The following is a 22,461-nucleotide window of genomic DNA, read 5'->3' as shown; positions in this document are numbered from 1 at the left end:
GTACTGAGGGGTGGGCTGATGGTGGGGGGCACCCAGGACTCTCACATCACCCTTGTTCTAGACAGCATGGCCTTCTGACTCCCATCTCTTCCCTATACGTACCACCCTCATCAGCCTCCCCCTCCATACTGTGTCCTTCAAAGACTTAGATTCCAAGCAGGTGGGAGAAATCACGGTCCCTAGGGAACGTTGTTTGCCTACAAATAGGCACACGTGGGGTGAGCTCTGGTGGCTTGGTGGCAAGAAGCTGCACTGCAGTTCCAGAGTTGCCCAGTTCGAATCCACCAGATACTCTGCTGGAGAATGAGGATCAATCTCCTCCTGTACCTGTCAGATCCGATTTGATGGCGTGCGCACGCGCGCGCACACACACACACACACACACACACACACGCCCACGTGAGTGCTCTCACCCATCATTCAACATGAATAGGTAGACCTACCCTCCGAACAAGGCAGTGGAGGGCAGTTCTCTGGTTGAGAAGGGATAGCTCTTTGCCTCAGTGTCCACCACAACCAAAGAATTGCTATCCAGCCTGTAAAAGGCACCCCTTCATAGCATCCTCTGCTCACCCTAAACCCCAAGATAGACACTAATGGTTGGGAAGAGAGTTGGCCTTGATTGCCAGGACCGGTTAGAAGGACTCCAGCCCCCCAGGCCCCAGGAAAGGGTACATTTCCTGATGCAGCTCTCTGCTTTCTCCTGCAGGCGCCTTTGTCATGAACCAGCCTGCCCCTGGGGTACCCCCCGCACCCCGCCGGGTGCGGCTGAAGCCCTGGCTTGTGGCCCAGGTTAACAGCTGCCAGTACCCAGGGCTTCAGTGGGTCAACGGGGAGAGGAAATTCTTCTACATCCCCTGGCGCCACGCCACGCGGCACGGCCCCAGCCAGGATGGTGACAACACCATCTTCAAGGTAAGCCCTGGTCCTCTAAGGCATCCCTGCTCAGAAGACACCCTGCCAAGTCTCCCTGAGGCTGGGTCATTCTCCCATAAGGCATCCCTGCTCAGAAGGCACCCTGCCAAGTCTCCCTGAGGCTGGGTCATTCTCCCAACTGCAGACCTGAAATAAGGGGATACAAGGATGGCTAGAGGGTCCACCTTTTCTAACCTGCACGTTGGAGCAAGGTGAGACTTTCTTGTAACTTCTGCTACAGCCTCCCAGCCCCATTTCTTATCTCTCAGAATCAGGAATAGCTTTGTAAATTCCTCCAGTGGAATGTTAAATTAGTGCTATAAGTGACATAGGATCCCTGTTGTTAGGTGTCATCAAATAAAATAGGACTCATAGCAACCATATAAACAAAGGATCTGCATGCTGCACTCTTGTTATAGTCACTGTGTGGATCCATTTCCTGGAGGGTCTTCCACTTTCTTCTCTTTCACTAACTCTCCACCTTTCCAAGCATGAGGTCTTTTTTCCAGGGAGTAGCCTCTCCTAACAATCAAAGTCTGTGAAGGCCGAGTTTCACCGTCCTTTCTGTTAAGGATCACGGCGGTTGCACTTTCTGCAAGATATATTTGTTTGCTTTTTTGACAGTCCATTGGGATATTCAGCACTCCTCTCCAACACCACAACTCAAAGGCATTGATTCTTCGGTCATCCTTATTCATTGTCCAACTCGCAGATGCATGGCAAGTGATTGAAAAAACCATGGTCTGAATCGCATGTACCTAACTTAGACTTTAAATTGCCATCTTTGCTCTTTAGCATTTTGGAGAGGTCCTTGACCACAGACTTTCCCAGTGCAATACATTTTTTGATTTATTGACTGCTGGTGCCAAGGATGTTGATTGTGAATCCAAGTAGGATAAAATCATTGACCTCTTCAGTGGTGGGAGCATAACACCTGGTGCTCCTAACCAAAAGTGTGACAGTTTGAATCCACCAACTGTTTTGTAGGAGAAAGGTGGGCTGAATTGTTACTATGAGTGACACAGCGGCCCTGTCATTCCTGAAAAGATTGACAGTCTTGGAAACCTGATGTTGGTTCGCAGTGGGTTAGAACAGAATTAAGGGGAGCTCTGGTGGCCTAGTGGCAAGAAGCTGTACTGCAGTCCCAGAGACATGCGGTTCGAATCCACCAGATGCTCTGCCGGAGAAGGAGGGGCAATCTCCTTCTGTACCATTCAGATCCAATTTGACGGTACACACACACACACACACACACACACACACACACAAAATAATAAAATAAAAATTAAAAAAAATTAAAAACAAAATAAAAAAAAGAATAGAATCAAAGGCAGTGGCTTTGGTTTTGTTGTGAAACATGCATATTAGAAAGGAAAGCAAAAAAAAAAAGTAAATAAAAAAAAAAAAAAGGGAAGCCTGTGTCCATGTCACTTTTACCAGTTCCTATCCCGTAGATTCTGACTTACGGCAGCCCACGTGTACTAGAGAAGAGCAGTGTTCCAAATGCACTGGCTGTATTTTTGAGAATAGAGTGTCAAGCCTCTTTATGTGCCTTTTAAAGTGTGGACTGGAACCCCCAACATTTTGGTTAGCAGTCTAACAGGTAAAGGAATGATGTGGTGGCAGTGTCACAGACCTCCTCATCTAACTTCACAAAGCTTATTGCTCTGAGGTGGAGGGTAGACATGCTGACAGCAGCTGTCTCTTCCGAGGAACTCTCTGCTTCTCCTCTGAGTTAGTCATTCGTTGCAGTGACTACACAGAACTCACAGGAATAGTCATGGTGAAGGGGTTTATGAGGGAAGTAGCATTTTACACTCCAGCATCAAGAATGACTCAGGATAACAGCTCTTTGGTCCGGCCCGCCTCACAGAGTGCCCACAGGCAGGCTTCTCTCTAGCCTCAGCCTTTCAGCTGTTGGTCCTTCGGGCCCCAGGCTTCTCTGCCTGACCTCTGCCCTGCTCAGGCAACTGTTACAAAGTTCTTTCGCTCCACCATAAGTGCAGAGACATCCTGCCCCACTGTGAGCCTCAGCGTGAAGGTGCCCAGCTTTCCATGGGTCCGCACAGCTACTGGGGCCGTGAAGCCCAGTGCTTCCTCTCCTGTGGGTCTCCTGGACCTGCTGCCTCTGCCATTTCTCTGCAGCTGCTTCTCATCTCTTGGTAGTATAGCCCTCTCTCTCTCTGTCCCCAAAAATGCTGGGTACAAAGGATATACCATCTGTTCTAATCGCTTCTTTTTTGATAGCAGTAAGGTCTCCTTACCCGCCCTGTGGAACAACACATTTTAAGCCTAGTAGGATGGCAAAACTGATCCTCTTCTCGTTAGAGTCTTGAACATTATATTTCATGGTCTCACTCTCACAAGGATCTTAGGCATCTTATTTGCATTATAAGCAAGCTTTCCAGTCCTCCTGATAGGTCACACGTATCTTATTTTCAAAGTCAAACTCAATCATTTGGTGAAGTCACAAGACCATGAGAAAAGCTATATAGAAGCCATCCATAGTCCTGCGATAGCGATTGAACCTCCCCAAGACTCCACTGAAGGGTCATCCAGATACTGGGTTTGGGACACTTTCAGGTGCTTTTGGTATTTCAGAGTAAACACCACACTGCCAAGCACATCCTCACCTTAAAAAACAAACCCAAACACATAACTGCCGAGTCCATTCCAACTCCTGGCTTCTCTCCAGAACAGAGTAGAACTTCCCAGCAGGTTTCCAAGGCTGCATGTCTTTCCAGAAGCAGATTGTATCATATGTGTCTCCTGCAGAGCAGCCGGTGGGTTTGAACGCTTGACTTTTCAGTTACCAGTGGAACGCTTAATCATTCTGTCACCAGGGTACCTCTCACTTTCCCCGTCCTTGAGGTTAGTTCCTATAGTTAAAACTTGATGGGTCAAAGGGAAGGTAGATTTTTTTAAAAAATTTTATTTTATTATTATTTTTGTGTGTGTGTACAGTCAAGGTATCTGACTGGCCCAGGAGGAGATTGTCCCTCCTTCTCCAGCAGAGAGCATCTGGTGGATTTGAACAGCGCACCTCTGAGATTGCAGTGCAGTTTCTTGCCACTAGGTCGCCAGCGCTCCCCTGGAGGGCAGATTTTTAAGCTTCACAAACACATTTTTTAATCTCTACACTTGATTTTTGCCATCTCAAAGTACTTTTAAAAATGAATTTCTCATCCCTGAGGTGCGTGGTTCAAATCCACCAGGTGATCTGCTGGAAAAGGAGGAACAATCTCCTCCTGTACCAGTCAGATCTGATTTGACGGTACACACACACAAATAATAATAATAAAAAATATAATAATTTCTCGCTTCAGAATGGGAAAGATATAAAATGTTTTACCGGGGAAAACACTCTCATTTCCTATTCCCCTGCCAACGTTTTCCTTCTGACAAGACTATTGCTGTTACCAATTTCTTTTTTCTATGATTTCGGAGAGATTGGGTACTTAAATAAGCAAATATGTACCTATCCCCTTCCCCCCCCCCTTTTTTTTTAAAAAAAAAGTGATAAGATGCTCTGCTGGAGAAGGAGGGGCAATCTCTTCCTATATCTGTCAGATCCAATTTGATGGTACACACAAAAAAGAATTAAAAAAAAATAGATGTAGGTATCCTTTTCTGCACCTGTTTCTTTTTCAAATATATTATTCTTTTGTGTTTTGGTGAAAGTTTACATAGTAAATTAGGTTTGCATTGACAATTTTCATGCAGACTGTTCAGTGATACTAGCTCCATTTTCACAGTGTGTTGATAACTCTCTTTAGTTGCCTTCTGGTGGTTCAGTCTCCAGCGCTCCAGGCTTCCTGACCCCTCACCTTCTTAGCTCTGTTTTAGAGTAATTGTTGACCTTATGGTCTCTAATGACGTTTTTTGCTTTTTCATGTAACATTTCCCCAAGGTTTTTTAAATGAAGTTCTATTTGAAAATTTCCACACAGATTATTAGTCCATGTCATTAGTTATGTTTATCACACTATGTCAACATTTCCTTTGTGTCCTGTTTGTTCCCTTTCTAGAGCTCTAGTTTCCCTGCTCCCTTTATGCCTTCAGCTTTGCCTTTGACTTTCTGGTTTCATACTGATGGTATTTATCTGGTATTTCATACTGATGATGCCCTTTATTTTGTGTTCCACTCTACTAGTTTGCTCAATGTTCTGGGTAATATCCTTTGTTTAGCGTGCCACTCTGCTATTTCATTCGAATATGATCTTCAGGAATAGTCTCTGTTTTAGATTTAAAAGCATCTCAGATTGAATGAAAAAAAAAAAGAAAAAGCATCTCAAGATGGTAGTTTCAGGGTGTCCTCTACGTTTCTAGCTTGTCTGGAAAAGAATTTTTAGTAAGAATTTGAGTTCTGCTCCATGTTTTTCTCTCATTCTACTCAGGACCAACAGTCATACTTCAGTCAGAACAGTTTGTGGTAGCCGGGCACTATCTAGTTCTTCTGGTCTCAGAGTATATGCAGTTGTGGCTTGGGAAGATTTGTTTTTTCTTTTTTTTATTACCTTCTTACTCTTTTGCTACTAGTAACCTGAGGTCTGTAGTTGTATCTTAGATGATTGCATGCAAGCTTTTAAGACCCCAGACACAACTTAGTTCACAAGGATGCAGACCATAATTGTTGCGAACTATGTTATGCCAATTGATTGAGCTTTCCATGAGACTGTGGTCCTAAACCTTCAAACTCAGAACCAATTTCGGAAGATGCATAGGTATGTCTGAAGTGTAAAACTGTAATTTCAGTGACTATATTTACCTACATTTACATACTTACATTTATACATACTTACAGATCCTCTGTTCTCACGTATGGACACACCTGTACCTACTGTCCACCATGCATGGCCACATGTGCTCCAATGCTTGTTTGCACTTTAGTTGTGCTGTGCTCGCTCACTGCATCCATATTTGGTGTGATTTTTCCCATCTAACAAAAGAACTTGTCTCTACTGTCTAAAACACTTACCCAACCCCCTCTCCTTGTTAACAACCAAAGGATGTTAACCTCTTCGTCAGTGTTTTTTAATGGTGCATCATATTCATGGATTGTGGCTGTTGTTCTCTGTCACTGAGTCAGAACCTTGCAGGGAAAGAGATTTCCCATCTTCCATCTGCACAGCAGCTGATGGATTTGAACCCTGTGCTTGGGGTTGGCAGGACAGTTCCTTACCACTAGACCACGTCCCTTATTACACGAGTGTTCTGCTCTGTTATTTTGCTAACAGGTGACCTCAGGGCATAGCTCAGTTCAGGATTTAAAGACTGTCTCTGGGACACAGTTGTCTAGTGTCCCCTGGTCCAGGAAGTCTGGACTTTTTAAGGTTTCTAATTCTTCTTCACGTTTGTCTCTCATCATATGTATCTTGTAGTCCTGACCAGAACGGTCAGTGGCGGCAGTTGGGCACCATCCAGGTTTTCTGGTCTCTGAGTAGATGACACTTATTCTTAAAAACTTGTTTCTTCCTTATGGCTTGGCTTTCCTTCTCTTTAGCTCCTGACATGCGCCTACTATTTCTTGACTAGCACTCCATATAATTTTTAAAAATATCCTCCCTTTTTCCTGTCCCGTCTTCTGTTTTATATTTTAGCCAGAATTCATGATTTAATGAGCCCCCATTATGGGCCCTTAAGTTGTTAGGATCTTTTGCTTTTATAAATAGGATTGCACAGAATGGTCATGTGTGTGCAGAGCTCTGTATATATGCTTCTGTATCTTTAGGATAAATTCCTTGAAGGTGAATCGCTGGGTTCATTTGTAATCCTGGCATTCCCAGATTTCCCTCACAGCAGTAATGCCAGCATCAGAAATATACTGCCTCCAGCATAGTGTTCAGTGCTCCCTGAGTCTTAACTAGCCATTCAGTCCCACCCTGCAAGCTGGAGAGGCTGGTGGCTTAGCTTTGCCATGCAGCCGGCACATGGTGGATTCTGCGTCTACACCCAGTCCCACTCCAGATCCTATACCTTTTTCTAGCACATTCTGCTGCCCTCCTCAGAGATTGTAGCAGTTTGCCTGCCATAAACGGGATGTTCAAATGGTGTCAAAACCCTTTAGTTTCATGTGGCTTGAGAGCTGGGGATGGATGGAGTGGCCTCAGATCTTCGCTGTGGTAGATGGAAGCACTCGGGCCTGTGGGCTCAGGTGCCTCTGAAGGGACCTGGAGGCGTCAGGTGCAGGCCGAGCTTCTCTATTACCTCTTCTTCCCCAGGCCTGGGCCAAGGAGACGGGCAAGTACACAGAAGGCGTGGATGAGGCTGACCCAGCCAAGTGGAAGGCCAACCTGCGCTGTGCCCTCAACAAGAGTCGGGACTTCCGCCTCATCTACGATGGGCCCCGTGACATGCCGCCCCAACCCTACAAGGTCTATGAGGTCTGCTCCACTGGCCCTGCACTCACAGGTAGCTGCCCAGCCCTCATGGGGGCCTCTACAGTGGGGCAGAGGGCAGCAGCGTGCCTGCAGGGCTCCCCCGGGTGGCCAGAGGATGGGTCCTTTGTACATTAGCCCTGTCCAGGACCTCTGTCTTCCTCACCCTGCTTTTGTTCTTGGTGTGTGGACAGCAGTCGTTAGGGTCTGCTGGGAATGAATGAGCCAGGGAGCTGAGTGACAGGTGTCCCCTCCGGAGTTTGTATGACTCAGATGGCCCCTGGGCCTGGTGACCTTTGTCCTCACCAGTTCACTGTCCTTGTCTGCCTTTCCCTTGCTGTACAGATGCACAGCCCAGTGAGGACCACACTTTTGGAGTAGGAGAGGAGGAGGAGGAGGAAGAAGAGGAGGTACACAGAGGCAGAGAATGGGGGGACCCCTGTTTGGAAGTGTCTTCTCTGGGACCCTGCGGCGCCATTCCTGCTGCCTGCCTGCTGTGTGCTTTTGAATGTTGGGAGCACAGTCACCTCATCCCTCTGGGGTTGTGGTGACAAGCATGGTCACCTGGGTCTGATCCTCTGCGCTGCTGGGGCTCTGTACCACCACTGCCTGCAGAAGGCATGTGACACAACTGAGGCCCTGGCTCCTTAATGCTGCTGGGGGTGGCAGGGCAGGGGCGTCGGGTGAGACACACCGAGCAGGAGGCTGGAGGGCTGCGGGAGGTCGTATCAGTATCAGACTGGTTTACTGACGCCTGTCTCCTGACTTCTGTGGCCTCCACCACATCTTCCCACCAGCTTCAGAGAATGTTACCAGGCCTGAGCCTCACAGGTAGGTGGGGACAGTGGGGGTAGGGGAATGGGGGTGGCAGTGCCCAAGGGCTTTAGTGAAAGGTATGCAGAAGGGACAAAGGGAAGATGGGGAGAGGCCTAGGGCAGGAGCACTCAGAAGGAAGTTCTAGAAATGGTATTTCTAACTTTGCTTCCTGTCCTCTGCAGGGCAGCCTGGCCCTCCCATGGGACCCTATCCTGTACCCAAAGAGGAGCTCAAATGGCCCCCCACTCTCCAGCCCCCTGTGGTGCCGGCCCCTGCCACTCCAGAGTCCACCGTCCTGCCCCCTCCTCCTGGCAATCCGGCTCCAAGGTTTGAGGAGCTGCTCCCAGAAGACCTGCTGAGCCTGGAGTCGGGGCCCTTGGCCACCAACCTGCCTCCCGGAGGCGAACAGATCCTGCCCGACCTGCTGATCAACCCCCACATGCTGCCCCGTAAGCAGGACCATGGGTTGGTTACACAGTGGGGCGATGGGGGTGGGCTCCAGGGATGAAGGAGGATGTCCAAGAAAGAGGGCCTCCAACCGGTTCATTTCTCCTAGAACTTTCATTTCTGGCTTAGATAGACTCAATCAGAATCTATATTTTAAAAATATTTTTCATTGGTTTTCATATAATAATTTCTTTACATTATATTTTATTCATATACATTGTAGAGAATCTAAAACCAGATCCTTGAGTGAATCTATGAGATCTAGAAGAATCACGTGGGGAGGGGCTGGGGAGAGCTTGGGTTTTTTACAATTTATTTATTTTTAATTTCTATTCATTCATTGTTGCACTTTTCTCCCCTCCCAACCCTCCCTCCTAGTACACTACCCTCTTGGAAAAGTAAAAGAAAAATTCTTTCATAGTTTTACAACCCCTCCCCCCAGGTCCACTTCACTATATACAGCCTTCGCTCTGGACGTCTGTCATGACAAAAATACCTAATCACATATCCCTCTTAAACAGTTTTCTCCCTCATCTGTTTCAATGCAGTATACATTATTGAACCCATCTTTCTCAGTCTCCCCCAACCCCAAGGTCAGTCCTGTTTTACAACAGTGGCAACATGGAGTATTTGTCCTTTTATGACTGAGACATTTCACTTAGCATAATGTCCTCCAGGGTCACCCATTTTTAATAATATTGCATGAGTTCTTTGTTTTTCCGCAGGGTAGTATTCCATTGTGTGAATATACCACAGCTTCTCTATCCATTCGTGTGTTGATGGGCAGTTAGGTTGTTTCTAACTCCTTGCTATTGTGAACAAAGCTGCGATAAACATGATGTGCATGGGAGAGCTTGTTAACACGTGGATTCCTGTCATGTGTGTGTGTATGTGTCTGAAGAATCACGTGGGGAGGGGCTGAGGAGAACTTGTTAACGCGCGCGCGTGCGTGTGTGTGTGTGTGTGTGTGTGTGTGTGTGTGTGTAGGTAGATTCTCAGTGGGGGTGTCAAACCAGAATGAACCAGTCCTAATGCTGCCAAAAAGGCAAGAGCGAAGGGGTACTGGTGTGGAGGCGGGAAGCTGTGGCCGGGCAGGCTAGGAGGATGGGGCCGCGGATGGGGCTGGGACTGGTTTCCAAGCAGCGGCCGGTCCTCTGCCCGCAGTGACTGACCTGGAGATCAAGTTCCAGTACCGGGGCCGGCAGCCCCGCACCCTCACCATCAGCAACCCGCACGGCTGCCGGCTCTTCTACAGTCAGCTGCAGGCCACGCAGGAGCAGGTGGAGCTCTTCGGCCCGGTGAGCCTGGAGCAGGTGCGCTTCCCCAGCCCCGAGGACATCCCCAGCGACAAGCAGCGGTTCTACACCAACCAGCTGCTGGACGTGCTGGACCGCGGCCTCATCCTGCAGCTGCAAGGCCAGGACCTGTACGCCGTGCGCCTGTGCCAATGCAAAGTGTTCTGGAGCGGGCCCTGCGCGGAGGCCCACGCTGCGCACCCCAACCCCATTGCACGCGAGGTCAAGACCAAGCTCTTCAGCCTCGAGCAGTTCCTCCACGGTGAGGTCCCCTCCATGGTGAGGCCTACCTTTGTCCCCCAGCAGCTGCGTGTGTGCCCCCTCGCCTCCTCTGACGACTCTGCCTTCCTCCAGAGCTCATCCTGTTCCAGAAGGGCCAGACCGATACCCCACCGCCCTTCGAGATCTTCTTCTGCTTCGGGGAAGAGTGGCCGGACCGCAAACCCCGCGAGAAGAAGCTCATCACCGTGCAGGTCCGCTGCCACCTGGGCTTGATTGTTGGGGTTTGCGCCCCACCCCCATCCCCGCCTGGAAGAGTCTGTGGGTAGTGCTAGAATATTGCTTGGAGGTCTGAGCATGTCATCAGGAGGGGCTATTGTTATGTGCCATGGAGTCGCCAGCGACTCATAGCGATCCTTTGTACAACAGCCCTAAACTCTGCCCTATCCTGTGCTAATCTCACCATCTCCGACACAGCTACCCCTATTACCCCAGTCACTGAATCAGTCCACCTCAGTCTTTACCTCCTGCTCTGTCCCTCCACCCTCCTTCAAGCATGATGTCCCTCTCCAAGGTCTGGTCCCTCCTTATAACATGTCCAAAGTATGTCAGACAAAGCTTCAGAATCCTTGCCTCCAAGGAGCAGCCCGGCTTCACCTTTTCCAGGACGAACCTGTTTGTTCTCCTAGCAGAACATGGTATATTCAGTACTCTTCTCCAGCACCACAGCTCAAAGGCATCCATTCTCCTTCTATCATCTCTAGTTATCGTCCAGCTCTCTGATGAATAGCAAGTGATTGCAAAGACCATGGCTTGTATCAGGTGCACCTTAGTCTCCAGACTGATATCTTTGCACTTCAGCACTTGGCAAAAGACATACTGGGAAAGGAAAGAGGAATACTCCCAGTGAGATGGATTGACTGCAGTGCTGGGTTGAGCCAGAGATTTGCAAGATGGCAAAGCACAGGGCAGGTTCTGGTCTGTTGTCTTTATGGTCACTGGAGTCATAGTGGACTCTACACTTAACATCAAATACAACAGAATGGCCTCAGGAGAAAGGCCTGGTCATCTCTGGAAGGTCCTTGCCACTGACACCCCGAGGGAGCACGGTTCTGCTCTGAGCCATGTGGGGCTGGCAGGAGTGTATAGGCTGTGGCTGGCTGGTTTTCCTCGGGGGATGTGGCCCATCACCTGGCCCTGGTGCACACCAGGTTGAGCAGCCCTGTATCCTCTTCTCCCCTCAGGTGGTGCCTGTGGCCGCTCGTTTGCTGTTGGAGATGTTCTCCGGGGAACTTTCCTGGTCGGCAGACAGCATCCGGCTGCAGATTTCAAACCCAGACCTCAAGGACCGCATGGTGGAGCAGTTCAAGGAGCTCCACCACCTCTGGCAGGCCCAGCAGCGGATGCAGCCTGTGGTTCAGGTCCCTCCTGGGCCGGTCCCTCCAGGGCCAGTCCCTCCTGGGCCAGGCCTTGGGGCTGACCAGGGGCCCTGGCCCATGCACCCAGCGGGCATGCAGTGAGGCTGCAGATGGTTGATTACCCACCCGCATCTTCCCAGTGGCTGGAAGGACTGAGGTGGAGACTGTGGGCCCAGTGGAGTCAGTGGCTGACAGGTCCCAGTTCCGGGTCTTCCCGGAAGTGCGTTTGGACCAAGGAGAGGAAGGAAGGCCCGAGGCCCAGGTTCTCCCCCAAGAATCTGAAGCCAGCTTTGTGTCAAGGCTTTCTGTCTTCCTCTGGTGTGCCCAGCTCTTGGAGAAACTGGGTGCTGAGCGAGTGTGGAGGAACGCCCCCTGCCCAGGTGCCTCACTGTTCAGGGCCGATGGCCCCAAGATATCCGCTCTTGTCTTGGCACCGTTTCCTGTGGCAGAAGGAGCTAAGGAGCGCTGTGCTGTGAGCCTGGTTTCCCACCCCGTGGGTTCTGGGCCTCATCTGGGGGTTCCCTAGTTTGAGCCTTACTTCCTCATCTGAGGCCTCCTGAGATAGGTATGAGCACTGTTCCCTCCTTGAGAGCCCTTATACCTGGGGTAGAAAGTGGAATTTTACATATTTTGGGATAAATAAACGTGAACAGATGTGGCTGTTCCCCCTCTAGCACCAGTCACTGTTCTTCTAGATCTTATTTCTGATGCCAGCTGCTCCTGGCCCCTAGTACCTGCCCCCACCGCGGCTCCACCAGCCTGCTGCCCCCACCTCTCCAGGCCGGTGACTCAGCTAGCTGCTTTCCTCAGCCCACACCTGGCTGGCTGGCTAGCTTTGCAGAAGGCTGACGAGGGCAGGGGTGTGGCCTTCCAGATGTGTGCAGTCCAGAACCTATCCAGACTTAAGGGTGGAAATGGGTGAAATTCCAGCTCCTTTTGGGAATCATTCCTATCATCCTCAGAGATGTTCATTTGGTGCTAAATTTATTATTAGGGTGCTGTGTGTGCACCAGTTAGTAACTTACATCTTAAATCTGGCTCACAGATATGATTTTCTGGCCTGAAGTTTTGGTTTGCTTTGTAACCCTTTTATGATGGGAAATTCACAAAAAAAGCATGGAGGAGTGCACAATGATTAAATAATAGGACCTTTCCAAAGATGGTCAGTGAAAGAGGAAGACCCTCAAGATGGATTGTAACACCGGTGGGGCTTTACAGATGGTGAGGACGCCACACCACCGGGCAGGGTGCAGACTCATTGCTCACAGGGTTGCTGTCAGTCAAAGCAGTGGCATCACAACCTTCCACTTTGTGATTATAGCCTCTATGCTACTTCTGTGCTCACTTTGTGGTAAGGAGGTAGGATTAGGTGGGGTATATCGTAAAGGCTCACCCCACTAGAAGGTGTAAACTAACTTGTCCCTCTTAGTACCCCTGGGGGTCTTGATTTATGGTTCCTGGGACGTTCTGCCCTTGTTCACTCCAGACACTGCGTCTAACCTGATCCAGGTGACCGCCTCTGCTTGGCCCACTGTGGACTGGCCTCTTCGACCGTTTTCAATCACCTGAGCTGTGAAAAGTCATTTGTACAGCTCTTCTCCAGACCAGGTTTATCTTACAATCATAGTCTCTTTCAACTAAGGCTTCTCCTTCCTCAGCTTTTCACTGACCCAAGGAACCTAACACCAGTCTTTACAGAATAGATTTTCCAGTTTTTCCACTATTCTTAGAAGACAGTCTCTTCATCTTGTAGTTTAAAAACCAACAAAAAGAAATGCCAGCATCTTCCTGTGCAGATTATGTTTCAGACTTCTTCAGATTTTGGTTCTGTAGTTAACCCATTAAATCAGTACAAAGTAAACCAACTGTACATCCGTGAGGTCCTGATGCCACTGTAAGGCTCGGTCTCCTTTACATCCATACAGCCTGCTGTCTCAGTCACCAGCCTTCGTGATCAGCCCTTTCAAACACCATTTCAAAATGACAAGACACTTTTAATAGTCTTGTTGAGAATAATCCTAGTGGGTGATTAATGTTCCTCATGAACATGACCAAAATTTCTTTGCTAATCCAATCACAGGATGAGGGAACAATAAATCCCCCATGTGTACGTGTGAGGTGATGTTATGACTAAGGGCAAGTTCAGGTGCCGGTCATCTGTGCAAGGAGATGGGCATTCTCTCACTGAACACCATGCAGGAACGTCAGAAGTGACGCAGAGCTGACCCTCCAGCGGGTTTTCAGTGGTAGTTAATCACATGGGAGGAGACTGCCCATCCTTCTCCACGGAGCAGCTGGTAGCCTTTAGCCACCTGTCTTCAGGATTGCATGCAGCACAGCTTCTTGCCATTGCAGCTCCCTATACAAGACCACAGCGCCTGTATTTCAGATTCTTTAAAAATGTCGGGAGGCATCCTTGCTACGCCAAAAAGGAATCAGTTGGCTTCACACGGCCTCAGGGAGACGTAACATGGGCCTCAAGCCCAACAGTGAGACGGAGTCATGGAAGGCACTGAGATCAACGAGGCACCTCACAGCTGCACCAGTAGGCAGAAGGCTCTGATAGTGCTTCCTCGGGAATTTCAGTCCTAGATACTAATTATGACGAAGTGCAATTCTTTAAACAGGAGACAAGTTTTCAGGTCGAAGGTTTAAAGGTGTCATTGTTTTTCAGGGAGGCTCACCCAGGTAATCAGACTGGCTCCCGCAGGGTTCCCCACCCTCAATAATGCTGCTTTGAGAGGAAACTGCTTTTGAGCTTTTGCTTCTATGCAAGGTTTACTTCACTGATTCCAAATAAGGCTCTGCAGCTTTGGAGTTCAGGCCCAGGAATGCCACGGTGGAGGGAAATGGCAGCAAAATGTCACTATCACATCTGCCTGACAAGACTATTAGCTCAAGTCCAAAGTCTACATACTGAGCCAGCCTACTTCTAGAACTCCAGAAAACGTAAACTAATATAGGCAGTGGCTGCAAGCAGGTCAGCAGCGTGCGAACAGAAAGAGATAAGGGGATGAAGGGTGGGGTACCTTGGTTGCAGTGGGTGCTGCACACACAATCCCACTGCATAAAGTGGCTAAAACCTCCCTCAATACACACGCACACACAGAGGTCAATCATATTAAACCGAGTTGCTAAAACCTCCCTCAAAATACACACACCACACACTGCATAAAGTTGCTCAAACTTTCCCTGACACCCCTTCCCCCTCCCTCTGTAGTTTGGGAACAATCTGTTTCAGTGCCATCACAGGAGGAACTCGAGCACCCGAGTGACCTGTGCTTGCACCGTCTGAGGATAAAACAGCCTGACTTCTAGGATAAACTAGAAACAAAACGAGCCACTTTCTAAGGACGAAGGCGGTGCAGCATTTAGCTACATGTTAACTGTACACGCAGACAAATGCCAGCAAACTGGAGACCAGGCCTGCCAGGACGCTCACTCAGCTGGAGCAGCAGGACCATCTCAGAGCTGCTTCCCCCCCCCGACCCGAATTAACAAAGTTTATTTCAAGTTCAAACCCGGGCTCCCGCGTGCTGACACAGCAGCATCCACCCGAGAGCCCATCTCAGAGCTTTGAGGAAGAAGCAGCAAGTGCACACATACCTACTCACAAATTTTAAAAATTTATTCTTTTTTCCTTGGTTGCGGCTGATTTGTTCTTGACATGGCTATGCCACTGGACCGGACGCTGCCCTTGTGTCTAATGGCTCCCTCAGAGTAAGGTCTGCTGTGGGTGACCCCTCCCTCTCCACTCCCCTCAGGTCAAAGAAGTCCACATTTCTTACTAAAATACAGCCAGCCCTGGAAAACCCTTTTCTCCATATTCCCATCCTAAGGTGTTTTTTTTTTCTTATGGGGGAGGGATGAGAAGAGGAGGAAATGAAGAGAAACACCACCCTTAAAAACAACAACTCAGAATATACATTTATATCCCACCCCTCACTCAAATTTGGGCTCATTTCTCCAAAGGTGACAACCCCATGTGGCCTGGAAGTGGACTTAAAGAGACTGAGTAGGGTTAGAGGCGGGGTAGCTGTGAACTTGGCCTCGGCAGGTCCTGAGTGCAGCTGTGTGACGACAGAAAGCAGAACAGAGTCGTATTTTCGTTTCGACTGAACAGCTCGAGGTGGGAAGGAATAGTTGGGGAAGGCGAAGAAATTCCTACTCAGCACTGGGTTCAAAGGGGAGGGCAGAAGGAACAGAAGGAAACTCAAAGCGATGCCCTTGACTTTGACTCATTCCTTCCAATTGCAGCAATTTAATTCATTTGAGTCTTTGTTTTTCCTAAGTAATTGTGTTTATTTTGCAGAAGTCTGCATGTTATGTGCACATGTGCATTTGCATGTTTTGTGTGGATCTGTTACCAGGCGAATGTTTCAGTTCTGTTCTCAATTTAGGGTTGTTGGGTTTTTTTTCCCTTTTTATTTCCTTAAAAAATTGTTTTCATTTTAGAAACAAGTTCACCAGGACACGAGCTTCCCTCCCACCATGGCGGACAGGCCGCAGCCGTCTTCGAGGGGGCGCGGCTCGCCTTGTTCTCCCAAACAGGCGCTCCTCCGACGGCTCGGAGGCGGGAGCCTCCTCGTCTGCTGGACGCCCAGGTGGCGGTGGAGGCCCCTCGGCCACACGGAGGGGTCTGATTGCGGGACACTGTCTGGATTTTGTTTGCTTCCTGTCTTGTAATTAAAAAAGACATTCCTGGCGAGAGAGAAGAGAGGGGCTAGTTTATCCTTACTGCCTCTGAAAACCCAGTGGAGGGTCCGCTATGAGACAGTTCCAGTTCAGCGGTCCACCACCCCAAGCCCTACCCTGAACCCTACCGCAGCAACAATCTCAAGGCACAGGCTGCTCTCTGTTCTGTCCTTGCCTTAATCAAGTTAAAAAAAAGAAAAAAGTGGGATTTTGAATTATGGTTTCCAAGGAGCTATCACTTTAATAAAACATTCTCCGAACTGAGCAGTTTATGCGCTGGGATGCCAATGGAGAGCTCAGAGGTTTGAATCCCCCAGCTGCTCTGCTGACACCCTGTTTCATTAAGATTCACAGCGTGGGAAAGCTGATAAGGCAGTTCTACAGCTTGGCGAGGACCAAGTGGGCCATGGAAACGGAACCATGTAAGGGAAAAGGAGTAAACACCAGTAGGTTTCGGTCCTCAATCTGTATCAAGCGGAAAAGCTCCACTCCGTCCCTTTAAACAGAGTGGAGTTTCCTTTCCTCTCTCAGTCAAGAACCAGCACCAACCCCAGCTAAGCACCTTGCTCTGCTTTCAGAAGCAGTGGTGCATGTGGAGAAAGTGGATCAAGCTGCAGGAGACTCTAGCTCCTTCCTTGTATCTCCTGCCTGGGTCAGACACCTGCATTCAACATTCAAATCACCAGTGACAGGAGTAAGCACCTCTGTTCAGTGACTCAGTTTAGGTGACTGGTGCCACGGGTCACATCCAGCAAGCACCGTGCTCACTAGAGGAGCCAGGTTTGAAGAGACTTTGTTCCCATACACACATACCCTTCTGGAAGTGTCTGTACGGGAAAGGAAGGAGTAATTTTTTCCGGGCATTCTTTAATTTCTTTAAGGGGGGGAATGGCATCACAAAAAGCTGCAATTACCTGGCTGCCCTGGTCCAAGAAAATCTGCATGCTGTACCTCCTACCTGCTTGGTCAGTGCAAATCAGCAAGTCCTTCATGATGAGCAAGGGCACTAAACTCCCCCGACCCACACACCCCTGGGGTAGGGGCCACACTGGATCCCACTTACCTGGGTGCCAAGGTACAGTGCTGGAGCACGAGCTATCGAAACAATCTGGTGAAGTCTCTCAAGGCCCAGCAGACCTGTTTACATTCCTCAGCACTAGGAAAGAAAAGACACAATGTGGAAAACCACCAGCAACACTGCAGTGCAAAGGCGTGTTTGAGTACCCCATCCTGTCTCAGACCTGTTCAGGTCCTTCTGGAACTCCAGGATCGAATGAACTAATGCGTGTGTGGGCTGTGGGGACAAACTTCCTGGGCTGGAATCTCAGTGCCAGTGTGTCCTTGGACACAGCATCACCTTTGCTTCAGTTTTCTCCTCTATTGTCTACTTCACGATGCTTCTGAGGACTTTCTCAGATCATGTATGTAAAGCATTTAGGACACAGCAGTGAACAAAATGGCCATAATGCAGTCACAACAGAAACATCCAGATGGAGCCCTGGACACAAATACAAGCATGGCCAAGCCCTGAGAAACAAGCACAAGCCGAGTGAATTTTAATGAGCTGAGCTCCCGTCGTTTCCTCATTCTCCTCCAAAGGCACACTATGTCTACTAAACCCCGTCCAGCAACTCAATCTGTCTCAGTCATCGATTTTCTAGTTGAGCAAGCTGCTCAGAGTTCCCTCCTGGGGGAGGAGGGGGTGGAGGAAGGGAAAGGGTTAAGGCATGTAGAAGAGGAAGGGATTGGTCTTCAGCAAACATGAGAGCTATGGTGGTGGTGGTGGTGGTGGTGGGGTGCAGGTCCTCAAAAAGCTACAGTGCTCAGCAGACTCTATGTTTCCAACAGTCAAAACTCCCTGAGAAGCTAGCCGACGCTGGGTTCCTTTGCATGAGTCTGTCTTCCCAGTACTTTCTGGTCCCTACACACGAGGCTAACCTCACACAGTGAAAAAGGAAGCACTTCCTAACACACTCGCCCTTCTGAGGCACTCCAGTGTCCCAGGAAGGAGAAAGCAACGGAACTGAGAAGCCTCAGCGTGGTGGCCTTACCACATGGGACCAGGGTAACAGCACTCCTGGCCTGAGGTCGGGGCTCTGTGCGAAGCTCTTTCCCCAGCCTAACGTCTCTTCCGTGTTTTACATGATCCCCTTCTGTAATTCAAGATCTTAAGTTTACTCTGGCAGAGCATTAAAACCTCCGTCTGCTTTTGTGACACGAGTAAGAAATACTGAAGCGGAAATGGAGTACAGGACCACAGTGAGGCCGCGAAAGGCTGGGCCACGGGGTCCCCAGTCAGAGCAACTTGTTCTCCAACACCACCAGCAACTAACTCCTCTAACCGCACTAACGAACGAACGAACTGCTCCAACTAAATGTCCAACAGAAGTGTCTTTAGCCCAATGAAATAGATGAGACAACGTTCCTAAAAACCTCCAATTATTCTGTTTTGGGCGTTGGTCTTTTTCTCAAGCTTCACAATCCGAAAGGTGTGTGGGAAATGCAGTCCCGCTTATCTGAAGTTCAGAAAGACAAAGGAGAGCAATCAAGCCTTGCTGGTATATTAAAAGAACTCTGGTTAGCCTAGTGGGCAAAGATTTACACTGTCAACCTAAAGGCACAGGGTTTGAACCCATTAGCTGCTCCTCAGGAGAAAGCCAGACAATTGTTTCCCATGTAATTTACAGCCTCTGATAACTTGCAGGAGGCCAGCTATGAGTTGGTTTTAAATCAAATAGAACAACTGATAACTTTGGTAGGAAGATATCCCCATAAAGGCCTCCAATTCTATTGTCAGTGTTCCCTTGTTCACCATCCTTCAGATCTGAAGATAGTCATGTGAGTGGTAAGGGTCACAGATGACACACCAAAATGGAGAATGGAAAGTGGTGGGACCATTTGGTCTAGTAAATTAGTTTGGGTCAGGGGTGGGTGGGATCATGTGATGTTTGGAAAGAACAGTATTTCAAAATGAAACATCCCATCTTCCTTCAAGGTGACCAACCAGAAAGCTAGGGAACAAATTAGCAGTACCATCTGAGAAACAGGTTGGAGCTTGCTGAAATGAAACTGAACAGGCTCAGCCTCCCTTCCACATGCAAACAAGGCAGCATGCTGGGGCAGGAGCTGCAGGACTTTAAAACCAAAAGGGAGACTGAGTCATGCATGGAGATGAAGGTTCAAGGGCAGCAGGCTTACTACAGAATTACCAAGAGCAGGTGAGCAACCTCAAAGCCTTTCTTGTGCACCTCAACATTATCACTGACTTCTGTTCATTTCTCACTGTGATGTCACAGCTTAATACAGGAAGAGCTGAAAAACTTGTTTGGCAGTGAACAAGCACACAGGCCAAGCCGGCGGTGCATCTTGCTTATCCGAGGAATTTCTGTTCACCTCACTGCCTTATTTAGGCCTCTTTGTCTGCCACAAGATTTCCCTTAAATTCCAGAATGATTTCCATGAGCTGATTTCACTCACCCTCTCGCTTCACCTGTTATTGATCAGCCCTGTCAAGGGTTACCTGGTGGAGACGGAGTCTCGAGATGTGTGGGTGGCTGCCTCAAGGCTAGCAGGAGACATGCCCCAGCTAGTCTGGTAAGTGCATAACGACACTCACCATTTCCTTCCTAAGGAGAAAGAAGGTAACATTCATTGATCACCTGTTGGGTGTCAAATGTGGGAGATCTCCATTTGGTACTTCATAATGACCTGACTTTACAGATGAAGAAATTGAAGTTCACTGTGACAGAACCCGAAAGTGGTAAAACCTGGACCAATATTCTCAGCTGTCAGCCCAGGATACCTGTATTTTAAATAAGACCTCTGGCTGAAAGGTAAAGACCGTGATCTTTGCGAGTTTTCCACAGTCCTCTTCTCTGAGCAAAGCAAAGTCAATATGATCCTGGCCCTCTGGCCACCAGAGGATGAGAAACAAACAGAAGTAGGAAAGCCACTGCTTCACTTCTTTTCTGGGAACTTTGTAGGCAGAATACGGTTTTCTACCTAAAGAGTCACAATTAAAAAGACATCAAACACTTTTGTAAAGCCAGTTAATACACTGGAGTTCCTAATGGGGAGGAGTGAGGCCTGGTTACACAGCGATTAAGCACTTGTCTGTGAACCAGAAGTCTGATGATCTGAACTCACCATCTGCTCACAGGAGAAAGAGGAGGAAGTTGGCTTCTGAAGAGAAGCCCTGGGAACCGTACGGGTCGCTCTGAGTCAGAATTGAACCCGACGGCAGCCAGTTTGGGTTCAATAGAGGGGAAATCCCCACTTTTGGCAAAATGTGTCAGGGAGGCAGTCACGTGCTGCTTTCCAGTGATGCGTGTCACTTGACTCTGGCTAAAAATGTCATTTCTGAGGCCTGGCAGGAAGCCACTGAGTCAGTCATAAAATAAAGGTGCCAAATGGGTTCCGATTCTAATCTTAAAAATCTGTTAGGATCCTTTGGAAAATAAAAACAAATCTATTTTGGAAAATAACACTAAAGAAAAAAATCAATTATCAGAAAATAAGATAAGCTATTGTACCACCGCCTAAAATGTATCGTATTTTCCCTTACTGGGGAAAAAAAAACCCCAAAGAAAGCCAGCTGGGTATTTTCCCCCCTAAAAAATTCCAAGTTTAAATGTAAACATAAAAAAAGAAACTATACGTAAAGAAAATACATAATGAAGCTGCTTTTAAGTGTAAACCGGGCCTATATGAAAAGATTTCCCTCTTTACAACAGAGAGTTTGTATCTATATCTGTATCACTAAGTATCTTTTTTCCTTAATCTTTTTAGTGACTATTTACAAGTATAAAACAGCATTCATTATCTAAGGACACTAGTGGACAATTAGAATGTTTTTCTCTGGTCACTATTACCAGCCCTCCTGCAACAACACTTCCTTGGGCCCCACACATCTTTCTACACGTGCATGAACACAAACCACTGCCAACACTGGTCAACACTAAAAAAAAAAAAGTCTCCAGACTACTTTGTAAAGGCATTTTAAAGACATCAGTTAGCACCTTTAAGACCAAGGAAGACCCACCACCCTGTTCCACCTGTCATACACCAACCCTGTTTGAGGAAGACTACAGACTGAGAATAAAAACATTTCTATGTACACAGTAAAAATACCCAGTGGTTCACTGACATCTTAACTAAGCTGCAATACAGGACACGACTAGTGCACCGGGCTGAAGGTACCGCTGAGAGAGTCTGATTGGCTGCCAAGATTTCTTTCAAACTGAACTGGACTGTCTTTGGACATGAGTGATATTCTCCTAGTGTCATCGGCATCACTCTCCTGTTTTATCATCAATGCATTTCCCTCCCGTTCAGGCACCTACGTTCTGACCATTGTACATGAACAAGAATGACAAGAGTAAATCTGACAGTATCTTTTTCTTTTGGAGAAAAGTAGTCATCTACCCTTCAGGATCTGATACTAGTTAATGTAAATTACATATATGACAGTGGCTTTTAATGTCAATTTGTATGATTAAAGGCTAAAAAGATACTAAAAACTAAAAAGTGATTTACAAGTGTACACAAGAGACAGACTCATGGGTAGACCTGCACTTAAGAAGGTGTCAGGAACAAAGAGGATTTTTTTCTGGACACTCAGCTTCTGTGCACAGTCCTATCAGAAAGCCTCAGGGTCTCTTACCTCGTGACTTGCTTGTGGAAGTCTGTAAGTTGTTTGTGTGTCACTGTGACGGCTCCCACCGTTGTCTCCTTTGGTAAACCTTTCAAGGAATTCTCTAACCATCGGCAAAATGTCTAAAGAAGAGGAATAATAGTTTTTTTAAAAAAAAGCAGAGTTTAACTCAACTGCACTCTACAGATGCTAACAAGAATTCTCATTAATATTTAATCTCCTAGACTTGGAAGCCAAAGGAAGAGACTAACAAAGGGCCTCTCCTGACGTCTCAAAGCAGCAGGGCTGAGGTACACTACTGATTCAAGCCGTGACTTCCATGAAAAGGTGCCGCAGGTAAGCTCCTAATGGTGAAGAGAAGTTGCACTGGTTGAAGCTATCTGTTCTACCTCTGTCTTGAACTTACAGAATTAAAAAAGAAATTCCTGTTAGGTATCATCGAATTGATTATGACACAGTTTCTCTATGAACAGCAGATAGAAATCTTAACCTGTCCTGCACCAATCTTACAGTATCTGTCATGCTCAAGCCCACAATTAAAGTTACCATGTCAGTTTATCTGACTGAAGGTCTTCCTCTCTCCTGCTGACCCTCTACTTTTTTTTCAGAGCCTGATGGCTCTCTAAG

The 22,461-nt window shown here is 47.9% G+C and overlaps 2 protein-coding genes across 6 annotated transcripts in view; one reads left to right on the top strand and one right to left on the bottom strand.

Annotated features, from left to right (window-relative positions):
- The first annotated feature begins 712 nt into the window (after positions 1–712).
- Positions 713–11,588, top strand: IRF5 (interferon regulatory factor 5). Of its 3 annotated transcripts, none has more exons than XM_006896052.1 (8): positions 713–915; positions 7,136–7,325; positions 7,637–7,701; positions 8,089–8,122; positions 8,332–8,556; positions 9,719–10,111; positions 10,204–10,322; positions 11,313–11,588. In XM_006896052.1, the coding sequence occupies exons 1-8, from the start codon at positions 721–723 to the stop codon at positions 11,586–11,588; spliced, it is 1,497 nt and encodes a 498-aa protein (XP_006896114.1). In that variant the 5' UTR covers positions 713–720. The 3 variants fall into 3 exon arrangements, with proteins under 3 accessions (XP_006896114.1, XP_006896113.1, XP_006896115.1); XM_006896051.1 differs by having other exon boundaries at positions 8,290–8,556; XM_006896053.1 differs by lacking the exon at positions 8,332–8,556.
- Positions 11,589–16,160: 4,572 nt separating this feature from the next.
- Positions 16,161–22,461, bottom strand: part of TNPO3 (transportin 3) — an 88,733-nt gene continuing 82,432 nt past the window's right edge. The window contains exons 21-23 of one of the 3 annotated variants that reach the window (XM_006896049.1): positions 21,844–21,956; positions 17,245–17,337; positions 16,161–16,187 (exon numbers count right to left, since the gene is read on the bottom strand). In XM_006896049.1, the coding sequence (XP_006896111.1) occupies positions 17,277–17,337; positions 21,844–21,956 (174 nt within the window). In that variant the 3' untranslated portion in view covers positions 16,161–16,187; positions 17,245–17,276. Of the gene's footprint in view, positions 16,188–17,243; positions 17,338–21,843; positions 21,957–22,461 lie in introns of those variants that run through there. The other 2 variants (XM_006896048.1, XM_006896050.1) reach the window with 2 other exon arrangements.

This window comes from Elephantulus edwardii, unplaced genomic scaffold, assembly GCF_000299155.1.
Source record: "Elephantulus edwardii isolate Elephantulus edwardi_28Jun2011 unplaced genomic scaffold, EleEdw1.0 scaffold00181, whole genome shotgun sequence".
NCBI classification, from domain to species: Eukaryota; Metazoa; Chordata; class Mammalia; order Macroscelidea; family Macroscelididae; genus Elephantulus; species Elephantulus edwardii.
This window is presented reverse-complemented; position numbering and strand designations above follow the sequence as displayed.